At 35.7% G+C, this 16,732-nt stretch overlaps 1 protein-coding gene across 4 annotated transcripts in view; it reads left to right on the forward strand.

Annotated features, from left to right (window-relative positions):
- Nucleotides 1-16,732, forward strand: part of LOC150107798 (kinase suppressor of Ras 1-like) — a 441,142-nt gene that overhangs the window by 55,899 nt on the left and 368,511 nt on the right. For all 4 annotated transcript variants that reach the window (XM_090391553.1, XM_090391555.1, XM_090391554.1 and 1 more), the window contains exon 3: nt 11,600-11,744. In XM_090391553.1, coding sequence (XP_090247679.1) covers nt 11,600-11,744 — 145 coding nt within the window. The remainder of the gene's footprint in view (nt 1-11,599; nt 11,745-16,732) is intronic.

A 16,732-nucleotide genomic window follows, 5' to 3' on the forward strand; every position in this document is an offset into this window, starting at 1 on the left:
TCAGCACACCCTCATAATATTAGTAAGTTGTGCACTGTAGTGTGAAGATTTCCAACAGTATATTATATTAGTGATCTTATGCTACAAGAATAATTATTCAAATCATTTATTTCAATCAATATACTCTCTCTCTCTCTCTCAGCTTCGATACAGCGTTTGGCACTGTCAATTAATTCATTAAATGAGTTCTTTATATCGTTTTTTTTTTTGGGGGGGGGGATACTGTCATGGTTACTGCTGCTTGAACGTTTTCAATGGTGTTGTATCGCTTTCCTTTCATTGGCAAATGAAGTTGGGGGAAGAGAAAGAAGTCACAGGATGCTAAATTAGGTGAATATGGCGAGTGATCCAACACACAAACTTGGTTTTTGCTCAAAAACTGTCTCACAATGTTTGAACGATGAGATGGTGCATTATCGTACAAAAGTGACCAGCTTCCTGCATCATGATATTCATGCCATACATGACGAATTCTCGCTATCAATCGCTTCAAAAATTTGAGATAAAACTCACCATTGACCGTTTAGCCAGGCAGAACGAATTCTTTGTGGATAATGCCCTTGCAATCGTAGAAACAAATTGGCATTGTCTTTACTTTTGACTTCTCCAATCGACTTTTTTTTGGATGCCCCTCTTCTGGTGGTCTCCACGCAGCACTCTGGCACTTTGTTTTGGGCTCATACTCACAACGCCATGTTTTGTCACCAGTAACGATCATTTCAAGGAAGTTTGCAAATGATAATGAGGTCTTTTGCAAAACAATGCAAAAGACCTCATTAAAACCGTTCGTAAGGACGAACAGTTTTAATGAGGTCTTTGCAGTGTTCAATTCGATACATTTTTTGGTCGTCAGTCAACTTGTGGGGAACAAATCACGAATTTAATTTATGAAGGCCCAAACTCTTGGTCGAAATGTTGTGCACAATTGATTTTGGAATCCCCAATTCATCTTCAATCAATCTCATGGATGATTTCGGGTTTTCTTTAATGATATCATGCACTTTTTGGATGTTAACTTCGCTCAGTCCAGTTTTCGGACGGCTCAGCTTTTCGTCTTCCTCAAGCATCTCACAACCACTTTGAAATCACTTAAACCACTCGTAAACTTGAGTATGGGATAAGCATTCATCACCGTATGTTTTTTGAAGCTTTTGATGCGTTTCGGTAAAACTTTTACCAAGTTTAACACAAAAGTCAGTCGCAGTTCTCTGTTTAAAACTCATTTTCTGACTGTTCGTCAAAACACGCTATAACTCGGCTTCTAATGAAACAAATGTCCTAAACAGTTGACACTACACTAATGAAGGTTGCTGCTTTCGATAACAAAAAAGATACAACAGGTGGCACCACTAGTTTCTTCTATTTTCGAAAAGTTAGGGTTTTTTTTTTTTTTTTTTTTTTTTTTTTTTTTTTTTTTTTTGGACAGAGGGTGTATAGAGAAGAATAGACCTTAGTAAAAACACTTACATTTGCTTCCTTGATTTAGAGAAAGCATTTCTGATAAAGTAAACCAGCAAATCCTAAGTTGCCTAACTAATACTGGTATAGACTTGAGGGATAGAAAAATAATTTATGAAATATATAAAAATCAAAATGGACAGATTAAAATCAATGATAAGGAGAAAATAATAAATATAAGGAGTGAAGTAAGACAAGGATGCATACTTTCACCACTTTTATTTAATTTATATATTGAAAATGCCATTCAGGAAACTAAAGATAAAATAAATAGCAGCATAAAGATAAATGGTGAGCAAGTCATGGGTTTGAGATTTGCCGATGACATAGCCCTTGTAGCAGAAAACAGAAAAACATTAAAAACAATACTAGAATTATTAAATAATAACCTTGAAAAATATAAAATGAAAATCAACACACTAATATCCTTGTTATATCAAAATCCCTATCAATAAAGTAAAAAGCTTAAGCACTTGGGAAGCCTAATAACAGAAGATGGTAGAGCAAGAGAAGACATAAGGTCAAGAATAAACAATGCAAAAGCCCATTTCTCTAAGATGAAAAGCATTTTAACAGGAAACCTAATATACAATTGAAAAAAAAAATTAATAAAGACATTGATATGGAGTATCGCACTGTGTGGACGTGAAACCTGGATTCTAGCAGAGAAGATGCAAGAAGATTGGAGGCTTTTGAAATGTGGTGCTGCATGAACAAAATAAAATGGACAGAAAAAAATTAAACGAACAAGTCCTGAGAGATAAGGGAAACAAGAAGTCTAATTAGATTAATCAAAATGAGAAGAGATAGGTGGTATGGACATATATTTCGGCATGATGGACTTGTGAAAAGAATAACTGAAAGCAAAATAGAGGGGAAAAGAAGGGGCAGACCAAGGAAAAAGATTTGTTGACCAAGTCAAAGAAAGCACATGGGCCTGAGGAGTTACTAATCCTCTTATAGATTAAGAAGAAAGCCAGTGACAGAGTGGAGTGGTGGAAATTGCTGCAGTGCTACCAGTCCCAAGACTGATGCAACTGATGATGATGCTACAAGAAACTGATGAGGCAAAGGATCTTGGTCTATAGAAATTTAAAGTTCAAAGGTCGCATTACAAAAATGGCAAATACAACTCGAAGATAATACTTCCTAATAGACAAATTGACTTCCTTATTCATACATGTGAAGTGCACATGTATGAATAAGGAAATCAATTTGTCTGTTTACAAGGCCATGATAAGACTGCACCTGGACTACTGTGTGTAGATTTGGTTCTGGGTTCCAAGGGGGGATAAAGAAACTCTAAAAAGGGGACCAGAGAAAAGTTACAAAGATCATATCAGGATTATGAAATTTAGATTACGAGGAGATATTGCAAGTATGTGGACTACAGATTCTAGTTATTAGGAGAAAGAGGTGTGATATGGTAGAAGTGTTGACAAACTTCTATATGGGTTTTATAGGATATCATTTGATGAAATTTTATGTTATCTGAAAGATGGGGAGAAAACATGTGCATCCATTGAAGTTATATTTATTCCTGGTTAAGAACAGTTTGCCTGTTTAATTGAATCATCTGTCTTGAAACTGCATAATGTGGTAGGACTTAATTGTGCTGGAACAGATATCCTTGCATTATTTGAAGTGTTGAATAATTTTGCAGAATATTCACATTGCTATAGTTATTCTAGTTTTCAGAATGGTGTTAAGGTTTAATTTGAAATGAAAGGATTCTTTATTAGAATTTTCTTGATGTTATTGAGAAGTTGCACTATATATATCAATAGGCTGGCATGCTAAACAAGTGATCTAGTGGAATAACTAAATTTTGAATATTGAGATTGCCACAACAAGCTCATAGCAGATGGAATTGTATAATAAATTAGTTAGTTGGATTGGATTAGCTGTCTCTGACATGTACCATCAAGTTGTACAGAGGAACGGTGTTAAAGAAAAGCAAGTGACATTGTTTCATTTCTACATCGGTTATAAATTAAAGATGCCAAGAAATTATATTCTTGGTCTAATCCTTTATCCAAGTGTAAACAAAGTTTGCACATGAAGTAACTTCACGACCAGGCAACTCGTATATAAAGGCTAAGGATTTCACATCACTTGCCTTAATATTCCATAATGCAAAGCATATATCCTTATGGACATGTATAATGCTATGCATTATGTAGAATTCAGATTTCCATAAAGAAGTTGTTCCATATACAAGACTTGTATATGGAAATGTGACTTCTGCATTACTTCAACTTTGGTATAACTTCTGGTTCTGGCTACCACTGATCAGACCTCAATAAAGATTAAAAATGGTCTGGGTAGTGGCCTTTCCCATAATGCATAGCATTATACATGTCCGTAAGGATATATGCTTTGCATTATGGAATACTAAGGCAAGTGATAGGAAGTCATTAGCCTCTATGTATGAGTTGCCTAGTCGTGAATTTACTTCACATGCAAACTTTGCTTACGTTTGGATAAAGGATTAAACCAAGATAATTTCTTAGTATCTTTAATTTATAGTATAACCAAATGGAAAGACTCTACATTGGTTATATTGGATATGTTTAATGGATTCTCTGCAGTTTTTTTTGCAGTGATACCAGGATGGAGAACTATGAGGAGTGATGCTGATGTTTCTGTTCTCCATGTGAATTGGTATCTATATGGACAGATTACAGGACAATTCAGTACTGTATGGTTTTGTAAGGATGTATTGAAGGCAGCAGAGAATATGAGGATTGAGGAGTGATGATGGAACAACCACATTTGGATTGTTGTGCAAAGATTTTGTTGTTAGAAGCTGATGTTTCACTAGACTACAAAAAGAGCATTTTCAGAGCCACCTGTAAACATCCTGTCACAATACACTCACTACAAGTTGAAGAGACTATTTTTGGAGTTGGAAGCTGGACTGAAACACTCTCCTAATAATCATAATTAGTATTGTAATGGACAAAAGGACATTGAGGTCTGCCATTCCTGACATGATATAAGCATGGCAGAAAATGTATTTCTTTGGTGTTCTTTCAAGTAGATGTTAAGAACTGTTGCTGTCTATTCATAGTAGGCGAGGAGTGTATAAAGTGCTCTGGGCACTGTGTGGTTTGAATGTAGAGGTTATATTTATTTATTACTTTGTTTGTATTTTCAGATTTATTCTGGATATATGGGTAAGGAATAGTAGTGGTATTTTGTGTTGGTTGGAGGGAAAGAGAGTAGGTTTTATAGGAGTTGTAGTCCTTAGTTGATGCTTCTGGCAATTTAGATGAATTTATAATAGAGGGAAATAAAATAGAAATTGAAAGTTATGATTTACTGGGGCCCAGAATCAGAAATGATGGTGAAGATGAAGACGAAATTAAAAGAAGGATAGTCATGGGGGGGGAAAAGCTATGTTAAACATGACAAAAATTATGAAGGATAGAGGTGTGAGTAAGGCCACAAAAGTTAGAATTGTCCAAGCAGTGGTATTTCCAGTAGTGATATGTATGTGAAAGCTGAATTATCAAGAAGAAAGAAAGAAAGTGAATTGATTTATTGGAATTATGGGCATGGAGGAGACTTTTACGTATCCCATGGATTGCAAGAATGACCAATAAGGTTTTAGAGAGCATACAGACGGAATGCTTGTTGGATGCATTGATCGCTAAACAGAAGTTGATGTACTTTCGACATATGTGAGCAGGTGAATCATTGAAAAAGCAGTTATGTTGGAGAAGATTGAGGGCATGAGAAGAAGAAGACTGCAAAAGAGTTGGATGAACAATGTAAAAGAACTTAGCGACTTGGAAAAAAAGGACAAGAGGCTGAGTGGGATGGAGAGCCTTTGTTCACAAGATTACCAAGAGTCAAAACCGACTGGATGGCACATAACAACAGCTGCCGTTTGCTAAAAATGTGTGAGGAAGGATATCAAAATCTTCTGTGAAAAGATTCATGACATTAAAACAAATAATCCTGGCTTTTAGTGTTAGAATACTGTATTTTGGATGGGATAGCATTATTGTTTATGTATCTTCCTGTAATTCTTTTCTTTCTTTAAATAGAAAAAAAATAATGAACCATTTGAAAGATTTTGAGCAATGGCTGTTATTTGATTTGTTTTTTACTGAGAGGTGTATTTTGGCATATTAGTATTTAAATGCATTAAAAATAAATCTGTCTGTCCATGGAGCCAAATAACCTGCAAACCTTCAAAAAATGAAATTAGTAACCCTCATTGCTTTGTTGTAGGTCTAACTTTATCCTCTGTCACATTCAGGGATGTAGGAGTTTTGGAATTGTAACTTGTATTACTATGGGCAGTCAAGAAGATCTGTTATCATCTGCATTGGAGAACACAAAAAATCCTCCCCTCATGCAGAATTAGATGGTCTCTTTGTGTGTGTGTGTGTTGGGGGGGCAAGAAAATATGGTTGGTTGATTTTGGATTTACAGCCAGACAGCTAAGGCTATGAGGCCAGCGTATTATGCCTGTAAATTGCATGATATCCTTGTCGAAGCAAACGGAGAAGGGTAACCTTTTTTCCTCTTCGTTTATTTCGACATGGATATCAAGGAAAGGTAATTTTTTGTGCTGTTCTAGTTCAGTAGTGAATTTTATATTGGGATGTAAGTTATTCAGATAAAGCAATCAGCTCATCTACCTTTCCTGACCAAATGACAAAAATATCATCGTAACTTAGCCAAACTTTTGATCTTTTTTTGTTAGGTTTTTAATGCATTTGTTTTGAAATTTTCCATAAACACGTTGGCTAGAGCTTTGAGAAAGGGGGAAACCTGTGGCAAGTCCTTCTTTTTGTTCCCAATATTTGTCTTGAAAAATGAAAAAGGTGTTTTCCATGCAGTGTTTGAATAGTTCTACAGGGTCCAGTGGGAAAAGGTTTCCATGTAGATCCACTGTGTCATTTCTGGGTACATTGGTGAAGAGACTGACTATATTAAAACTTGCTAAGATGTCTGAAGATTCTATATTTATATCTTTTACCTTTTCAATGAAATGCACACTATTCTTTACAGATTATTCTGTCTTTCCTAAGTGTGGTGTTATCATGTTTGTCAGATATTTCACTAGAGGTCAGAGAATCTCTCCCATCTACAGTTGGCTGTAACGGAATATCTTTTTTGTGAATTTTTGGTGCTTGTTAAATTCTTGGGACCAATGGATGTTTTGATGATAAAGATGCTTCTAATTCTTCTGGCTTTTTTTGATCAGTTCATTGGTTTTATTATGTGCATGTGATGTGGGATCCCTGTCTAAGGATCTAATGATAATAATTTTTAATAACAATATCAATAATAATCTTATAGGTCTTCCAGAATAGTTGTACTTTTTTAAATACCTTGATTAAAAATTTCCTGCTGAGTACTTTTCCATTACAGTAAGTAAAATTAATATTTTTTTTTTGACAACAATACTACATTTTACTACTTGTGGTTCAGTATAAGTTTAAATAATATCCTTATTATTTGCCCAATGTCCAGTGATAATTTACCATATATAATTCACAGTTACATAAGTTAATTAATAATATACATTGCAGTTCATTTTTTTTTCTTCAGAATTTGAGAAAGTGTGATTATACACTGTATTTAGAATTAAAATATTATTTCCTACTATTTCATAAATCATACAGTACAAAGTGTAAATTCATTATTTACAAACATTTTCAGTAATATTAATCAGGGGCCTCTTCCTAAAGCTAGGAAATATTATAAGGTGCAAAAAAACTTTCAAGCTTTTTGAATCCATTTTTTCCAACAGAAAGATCTGGGTCAATATTGGCAGAAAAAAGAGAAGGCCCAGATTCCTTCACAACGGTCTCCCTCAGGGCTCTGTGTTATACCCTTTACTTTTTAACATCTATGTGTACGACTTACCACATACCAGCTCAAGGAAGTATATGTACGCTGATGACCTGGCGATCTTACATCAATCTACCACCTTTGCCAACCTGGAATCAACCTTGAACACACTGAAAATCCTGGAAGAGCACTTCAAGCAGTGGTACTTGAAGCCAAATCCAACAAAAACTGTGTCCACAGTATTTCACCTGAACAATGCAGAGGCAAATCGACACCTCAACCTTTCTTTCTGTGGAAAAATGGTAGAACACGAACCTCACCAAAATACTTTGGAGTGAGCCTGGACAGAAGCTTAACCTATAAAAGACACATCACCAACCTGTCCAACAAAATTAAAATGAGAAACAATATCATTTCAAGGCTTGCTGGAACAACTGGGATTGTGGTGCAGAAGTCCTAAGGTTGTCTGCACTAGCCCTCACATTCTCTGCAGCAGAATATTGTCTCCATGTTTGGGAAAAAAGTGCATACACTAACATTATAGACACCCAGCTAAACTCTACTATGTGCACAATTAGTGGGACAGTGAGAAGCACCCCCTCTCTCTCTTGGCTGCCTTTTCTATCTAACATTGCTCCACCAAACATATGGAGAAGACAAGCCCCGATTAAAGAATTTAATAAAGCAATGAGCAACCCACTCCTGCCCCTGCACCAGACTCTCATAAATCCACCTAGTCTTTGCCTAAAATCTAGAAAGCCTCTCTGGTCCATTGACGAACTCTCTTCAAGCTGCCCTGCCATCAACACCTGACATGTGGAGAGAATACTCGTCTAACAATCTCCCAACAAACAGCTTCCTGGTAGAAGATACCTGTGCTCTGCAGCCTGGTTTTTCTCTTCCTAGGAAGACTTGGTCATCAATTAACAGGATCAGAACTAACCAGGGCAGATGTGGCTACCTACTACATAAATGGGGGTTGTTAGACCACCCTTATTGGGATTGTTCTCCGTGGTTCAGACAATTACTCATATTGTGTACGACTGCCCAAGGCGCCAATTCCACGGTGATGGCCTACAGGACATCCACAAGGTGACAGATGAGGCCTTGGATTGGCTTTCCAGACTAAACATTAATCTGTAGTTGGTATGGTGGTGGCACAGGTGGTTATGGAGGAAACAGAAGATCAAGGTCCCATTTCACCATGCAGATGTTATTCTCGTAGTCGCTCTCATAGTCCTCATCGAAGTATCAGCAGAACTCCTCATGCTAGAAGATGATGATACAAAGTGAAATGGGTTTTCTCTAATGGATCAAGATTTTCACACAAGTCACAACTGCTCTCTAATAAAACCTCGGATACAGCTACATTTGTGTTTTGATGTGTTGAGAGAACATGCAGCCTTCTCATATTTGGTGCAGTAGAATGATAATTTTTCATGGCTTGATTATAACAAAGTACTTTGCTTTTTTTAAAAAAAAGGAAGACTTGTACCTTTTATGTAATGAACTTTTACATGTTAAGATTTTCATCATTTGTTTCTGGAGATTGTGATTGTACATTTCACTTGCCAGTTTCACAAAGCCATATGCATAAATAAATTAAGTAATATTAATGTGTTATTACATTCTATTTTCATATATTAGGAATATTATTACATCATGTATAGTAATATTGATATATAATAAGATTATTACACTATATTAGCAGTGGTGCACCCAGGGGGAGCAAAGGGCCCTGCTCCCCAAAGAAAAAGAAAAAAAAAACACTAGAAAATTTTCCAAAAATTTTTTCCTAATTAAAATTCATTTTTTAAAAATTATGTTGTGTCGTGTCTTTTATTTCTATACTCATTAATCAGAATCATATGCAATGCATAGCGTGTATTCTCAAATCATCTACTCAAAACGTCCTCCCCCCCCCTTCCCAAGATTAAATCCTGAGTGCGCTACTGTATAGTAATATTTTACATAATAATATTACACTACATTTAATAATTTTAATATTCGTATTAATTTAATTATGTTTTGTTCAATAAATACTTAGGTTTCTGCCTAGTCTCTGATGAAACCAATGAGTTTGAAACAGCTGTCAGACTAGTGAAACCTATCAAAATGGACCGATAGAAGGCAATATAAGGCGCGTTTAGTGTTCGTGCTTTTCCTATTAGGTTTAGCTAGAGCAACTCGTAGTATGGTGGCAATGTATTCCCACAAGCTCTCAGGTCAATTTTTGCACAAAACTTATAGTTTCTGTATTCGGCTTTGAAATGAAGCCTTTGGCTCTTTATTTTAGTAAATAAATACTTCGTTTTTTGGTTCATTTAAAATAAATGAACTCTTCCCCATGATCTGGTTAAGGTACCTACCAAGTATGAGGACATTTCACCTACTGGTTCTCTCTATTGATTGTTCTGAATAGGGGTACTTTAATTTGAAACACCCTGTGTGTGTGTGTATATATATATATATATATATATATTATAGTGCATATAACCCTAACCTAGATAATATTTACACACACGAGTTTTTAATAGAAAAGATTATTGGACACATTTGCAAGATGATAATAATTTTTTTAAATATATTGTTTTTATTACTGCTAATATTTTGGTTAGAAATTAATGAGTCATTGTTAGTGTATCAGCATAATCACAAGGTGAAGCTAGAACAAGGAATGTTAATTTTATTTACAGAGCTGAGCCATGTGCCCAATGCCACCATACTGGTGGTTACAAAATCAAATGAGATTACAACTAAAGCTAAAACTAAAATTAACAAAATTTAGATAATTGAATGAAATAGTGTTATAATAAAAAAAAGGTTGGGTGCAAACTAATTAATGTTTGCCATGCCATTTATGAGGATGACTCTTCCAAATCTTGGCAGTTGAGAAGTAGTCATTCTGATTTAAGTTTGGAGTGTAGAAGTGATTAAGCACTCTTTTTAAATAGCCTCTCAAACCTAAACTGGTGCCGATGTAAAAGGTATGGGACCAGAGGATGTTGTGATGACTGTATACTCGATCTGAACAAGGCCAGATTTTTCAGTTTTATTGTTGTGATATAAGATAGGTGTTTCTTGTAGTTGTTTTTCAACAAAATGTCCTGTTTGAATATGAACTGAGGCACTTATACTGAACATGGTAAACACAACACCAGGGAGGGAGGGAGAGAAGAGGATGTTTCTCTTTCATGGATGGTAACCAGTCAATTTTGTTGATAGGAAAGAATGTAGGGATTAAATTATCTTTTCAGGATCTTTGCAGTCACCTCTGCAATGTATGGGAATAGGGACTTGCCATACAGGTTTAGGGGTGTTCTTGGGGTTATGACTTGTATGTGTCCAGTATGCATTTAAACTTCCTTGAGGTGAAGCCATTCTATAGTATGCTGCACTGGATGGTGTTTAGTTCTTGCTCGAAGAGCTTGGGAATTGAAGCAGATAACATGTGCTCTTTGAGCAGAGATTTGAAGATGCCTGTTTTTTGAGATGGATGATGGGCTGAAACTTGCTACATGTGGCACCTGTAAAGGCAGGCTTCCTTTTTCATACACCATGTGGAATACTTACAACATCAGTTCACCATAAGCCTGCCTTTACAGGTGCCACATATAGCAAATTTCAGCCCATCATCCATCTCAAAAAACAGGCATTTTCAAATCTCTGCTCAAAGAGCACATGTTATCTGCTTCAATTCCCAAGAGGATTCATGTCCAAGAAGGGTAATTTTCTTTTTCTATGGTGAAGTTGATGCATAGGTATAGGCTGTTGATTTTGGTTAAGAAAGTCAGAGATGCTTCTCAGTCTGGCCAAAAATAAGTCTGTAAGGCTGCCTATTCAATTAAGAAATTAGTCTAGGTTGACTCGTTACCTAACCTAGTATGGTATTTGTGTTTTACAGTGTCTGCTCTTCATCTTGGGATGTCTAGAGTGACTGATGCTGAAGTAATTAGCTCTGATTATACAAGTACTTGGTCACAAAGGAAATGTTTTATATATGTTTTGCATGAATAAAATAACAAGAATATAATTTCTTGTGAAGTACAAACCATGAGGATTTTGAAAGAAATTCTAAGTGAATGAACAGTAACATCAAATAGAACATTCTTGATTCACTTAACATTTCTTTTAGTGTGATTGAATTTCAATTATTAAGATATTTTTCAAAAATTTCTATAAACATATTTCTTGATATGTAATATATAAGTAGCTTGAATCATGTATTATATTTCTCATAAATCTCAGTTTATTGTATTTCTAATAAATCTCAGTTTATTATTTCATGATTTTAAAAATAAAAAAAAAATGTTTTTATTTTTTGTAGGGCATGTGTATTAAAATTATTACGATGGAGGTGCTTTTAAAAATATCTGAACATGAGGTAAAAGAAGTTATGCATAAAAATGATGCCCGCGATGAGGAAATTCGAAGATTGCTAATTGCTCTGAGAAATTTAAAAGCCTATACAGGTGAATTGGACTGCTTCGAATTATTAGTAAATATAGATATTTTGAAATGTTAATCTTATACTTACTAAAAATAATTAAGAATCTTCTACAGTGTATTGATGCATTTCTTCTTCTATTTATGACAGATTGAGTGGTTCCATGATTATTAGTTTCTAGGTTCTTAGTGAGCCTCTGCATCTCAGTGAGTATTGACAATACAACTATTCTGAAAAGGCTAGTTGAATAAATTTATATGGAATAAGAGAGATTGACCAAAACACTAAACTAGTAGTATATTCTAGGCTGTGTTCAAACCATTTTAAATTGAAGATCTGTGAGTTGGATTGGAAATAAAGCAGTTGATTAAAGATAGAAATCACATGAGAGTGAAACAGGTGGCATCAGTGGAAGAATTATATTAAAAATGAAGATATTAAAACCTGAATTATTAGGTTCAAGAATGCAAACAGAGCTACTGTAAGGTTAGGTGTGTATAATGCTATTCATTATGGGAAGGGCCACTACCCAGACTGGTTTTGACCTTTATTAAGATATCTTAAAGTGCAGGGATACCTCTCCAAAAAACTTGAGTGATCTACAAGATCACTCTAAATCTCACTGAGTGACCCTAATAGATCACTACTGCACTCATCACTCCTGACCTGAATCACACCAGAACAGAAAACTCAGCAGTGGCTCCACTCAGTGAACAGGCAAAAACCAGCCACCGAGCAGAACTTCTCTACTCTCCTGAAAGCCATACCCAGAAAGGATCCTAAGGTTGAAGTAATGCAGAAGTCATGTGCAGCTAATCCACAAAGTAAAAAATTTCAACCCAAATATTTGAGACTACACTGTAGTAATGATGTTATTAGTAAGAAGTTATTAGAAATTTCCTTTTTAATAAACTTCATTTGTAATATAATTCTGACATATGAGAATTCTGATTTCTCTCAGAATTCTCATGTTTCTAATCTGTTGTTTAGATTAGAATCGTTTTACTTTTACACGATCTGCAGATCCATAAGTTAAAAAGGGTTTAGACATGATGACTGCCTCTCTCTCTGTGTGTGTGTGTGCGCGCATGCATGCATGCACACACACACACTGAGTGGTCAGTTTATTAGAAACACCTCCCCAGTTTTCTAAATGGCAAAATGTTCCTAATAAAGTGGCCACTCTGTGTCTCATCCCATAAAAAGTTGCATGTGAAAGAGAAGGGAATTTGTTGACATGTTTCTTGAAGAGTTTAGGATTAATCATTGCAGAAAACAGTATGGGGAAGACTGTTCCAAAGAGCAGAGGTAGAGCATAAAGGAGGAAGATGAGAAATTGATTTAAGTTTGGAGCTGATCTGTACGTGAGTGTTGACCAGTGTGCTTGTATTTGTATGATTTAAGGAAAGTTGAAGGATGGTAGTGGTCGGTTCATTAGAGCAACATACATGAAAATGTATGAAAGATGTACTGCTGCAACAGTTCATTTCCAGGAAGGTGACTTGTGAGAGTCACTGAGATGGATCATCAGTTAAGCATTTAGCACTGTTCAGAATACAGTCACACATTCTGAGGAAGGTCATAGTTGTACCACCCAGATGCGAGAACAATATTCTAATGTTGGGCATATTTTTCATTGTCTTTTTATTGCTGACTGTCATACCATATCTATTACAACAGCTATTCACTTTAGTCAGACAATCTTGCAGACTTGTAGCAGATTTATTTAGAAGTATAACATCATCCGCATAAAGCAAAGAGCTGACATTAACATCTCCAATTTTGATATCATGTTTAATACCACTTTCCTTCATAATGTGATCCATATAGATAATGAATAACAGAGGGGGTTAATGTACATCCTTGTCTCACACCAGATTTAACATTAAACCATCTTCCTGTACTTCCTTCAGTTCTAACTGCTGACTTACAACTCAAATAAAGACTAAGTATTGCTTGATATAATGCCCCATTGACACCATATAACTGCAGCGTATTGAATAGCTTCTCTCTTGGCACCTTGTCATATGCCTTTTCCAAATTGACAAAACTTAAATACTGATCTTTGTTATATTCCAATGCTTTCTCGACTATTTGTCGTAAAGTTAAGATCTGATCCTGACAGCCTCTATTTGGCCTGAATCCAGCTTGTTCTTCACCAAGCTTTTCTTCCACAATTCTTCTCAACCGTTTCTCAAGTATACTGGCATAGATCTTGCCAGGAACACTCAGTAGGGAAATACCTCTGTAATTCTCACATTCAGTTTTATTTCCCTTTTTATATATGGGTACTATGAGAGCTTTACTCCAATCATCAGAAATTCATCCCTCTGTCCAAGCTTTCTGAACTATGCAGTGCAGCCACTGTAAGACTTTTATACCACCATGCTTCAGCATTTCTGGTCGAATATCGTCTACTCCTGCTGCCTTTCCACATTTCAAGCCTTTGATGGTTTTTTTTACTTCAAGTATAGATATGTATTCCTGACTGCATGCCTGGTCAGTGTTTTTTATCACTGTGCTGTCATCACTGCTTGTTTCATTTAGCAGTTTTTCAAAGTAATTACTCCATACTTCAAGGATATCTTTTTCTCCTGTTTTCATGTCACCTTTATCATCTCTAATTCCTTTTACAGCACTCTTTCCTCCATTCTTAAGTTTCTTCAACAACCTCCAGAATATTTTGCCACCTTCTTGATATTTATTTTCTATATTCTTGCCCAAGTCCTCCCATGACTTTTGTTTAGCTAGTTTTACAGATTGTTTAGCTTTTTTACATTTGTCTCTGTATTCTGTAAGAGTAAAAGCTGACATATTTGCCAGGAACTTTTGATATGCTTTCTTCTTTTCCTTCACTGCCTCTTTAACTTCCTGTGTCCACCAGGGAGTTCTGATTTTTTTATCCTTGCACACAACCTCACCACATGCCTCTCTGGCAGAATCAATCAATGTTTTCTTCAGAGTTTGCCACTGAATCTCCAAGATTTGATTCCTGTTCTGAAACTCTCATTTTCTGAAATGAAAAAGGAAAAGTTGGTCCTTGTTGGGGATCTAAATAGCAGAGTAGAAAATGATTGTCAGACATAGAAAAATATATTGGGAAAATTTGGAGAAAAGAGCAGAGCTAATAATAATGGCAAATATTTGTTAGATTTCTACTCAAGACATGGACTGGTTATTACTAACACCTTGTTCCAACATAAAAATATGCACAATTTTACATGGAGAGAAGACGCAAGAAATAAGAAAAGTCTCATTGACTATGTTATTGTTGATAGTGATGTTTTCTCCCTTGTGCAGGACACCAGAGTGTACAGAGGATTTGAAATTGGAAGTGATCACTATTTAGTCTTGAACAGGATAAAATTGAATTTCATATCGAAAAGAATAACATGTAAGAAAGTTTTAAAGCGAATAAAAGTTGAGCAGCTCTCAGATGTGAACTGTAGACTAAAATACACAAACATTATTGAAGAAAAAATGTGAGAGTTTGAGAACAGGAACCAAACCTTAAAGAATCAGTGCAAACCTTGAAGAAAACCTTGATTGATTCAACCAGAGAGGCATGTGGTGAGATTGTCTGCAAGGATAGAAAAATCAGAATTCCATTGTGGACACAGGAAGTTAGAGGCAGTGAAGGAAAAGAATAAAGCAAATCAAAAGTTCCTGGCAAATAAGTGAGCTTGTGCTCTTAGAGAATACGGAGACAAATGTAAGAAAGCTAAACACTGTGTAAAACTTGCTAAACAAAAGAAATGCGTGGACTTTTGCAAGAACGTAAAAGAAAATAAACATCAAGAAGGTGGCAAAATATTTTGGAGGTTATTGAAGAAGCTTAGAAATGGAGTTAAGAATACTGTAATAGGAGTAAAAGTGAAACATGGCACCTGTGCGAAGGAAAATGGCGGCCAGTAATGAAGGTTCGCCATCGTTATCAAAGAACGGTAGCATAAAAGAAATGAGTCAGTGTACTAGCTGTGAAATGTACGCTTTGCGGAGTGCGGTCGGAGTGTGGTTAGATGATAATAAAGGATTGAATGTGTGTAGAAAATGTAGGGAGAATGCAGAATTGAAGTGTATTACGGATCGTGAGTGTGATATTTTTGTCAACCTTCAGAATGAAGGAAATAGGGATATGACAAGAAACGGCAAGGTTGTACATGAAAATTGTGAGAGTGTGAATGATAGTATAAATGGTTTCTCAGAGAACAAAAAAAGATGAGATAGATGCATTGAGTGAGATCGCGTTGTTGAATACTGCGATAGAAAGAGCAAAACAGCAGCTAGAGTACATGAACAAAAGTAGACTGAATGAACCAACCAATAATAAAAGGTATGACAGGAAAAATAGACGTATGAATGTGAACATGAACAAAATGAAGGATAGAGTGCTGTATGGAGACTCGTTAGTACGAGGTGTGTTAGTAGAGGATTTGACAGAATCGTACCAACCTGGTGCGACCATAAAGGACGTAACTGCATCTATTAGAGAGCAAAAGGAAAGGGTGAAAGAAATGATTGTTGTGGCAGGTACGAATGATTTGAAAGGAGATAAAATGGAAATGGTAGAAGACCTGAATGAATTGTTTGAGGTAGCAAAAGAAAAGAGTGAGAGAGTTAGAATGATTAGTCTTTTGCCACGGTATGACAGTGAAATGTTTAAAAGGAGGGCTATAATTGCAAATGACTTTATGCGTGGGTTATGTATGACGAGTGGTGTGGAATCTGTGGATGTGTGGAGTGAGTTTGCTGAGCCAAAGGATCTATATAAGATGGATGGCTTGCATTTGAATGATTACGGTGTAAGAAGACTTGAGAAAGTGTTGCTGAATGTAGTGGATGTGCAAATTCAGGGAAACTAGATTTGTTAGGGGGGGGGTAGAGATACAGTCCTTATGGAGGCAGTTGAATGTAAGAATGAATATAATGTGCCAGAGCAAATAAGGACAACAAATCTGAGTGGGATAGTTAATATAAGGCATCAAGGTAGGGTTGGGGCTAATGGGGGTCTTA

The sequence above is a fragment of the Typopeltis vanoorti genome, chromosome 4, assembly GCF_054136105.1.
Source record: "Typopeltis vanoorti isolate ZY-2024b chromosome 4, IOZ_Tvanoo_1.0, whole genome shotgun sequence".
Classification (NCBI taxonomy): domain Eukaryota; kingdom Metazoa; phylum Arthropoda; class Arachnida; order Uropygi; family Thelyphonidae; genus Typopeltis; species Typopeltis vanoorti.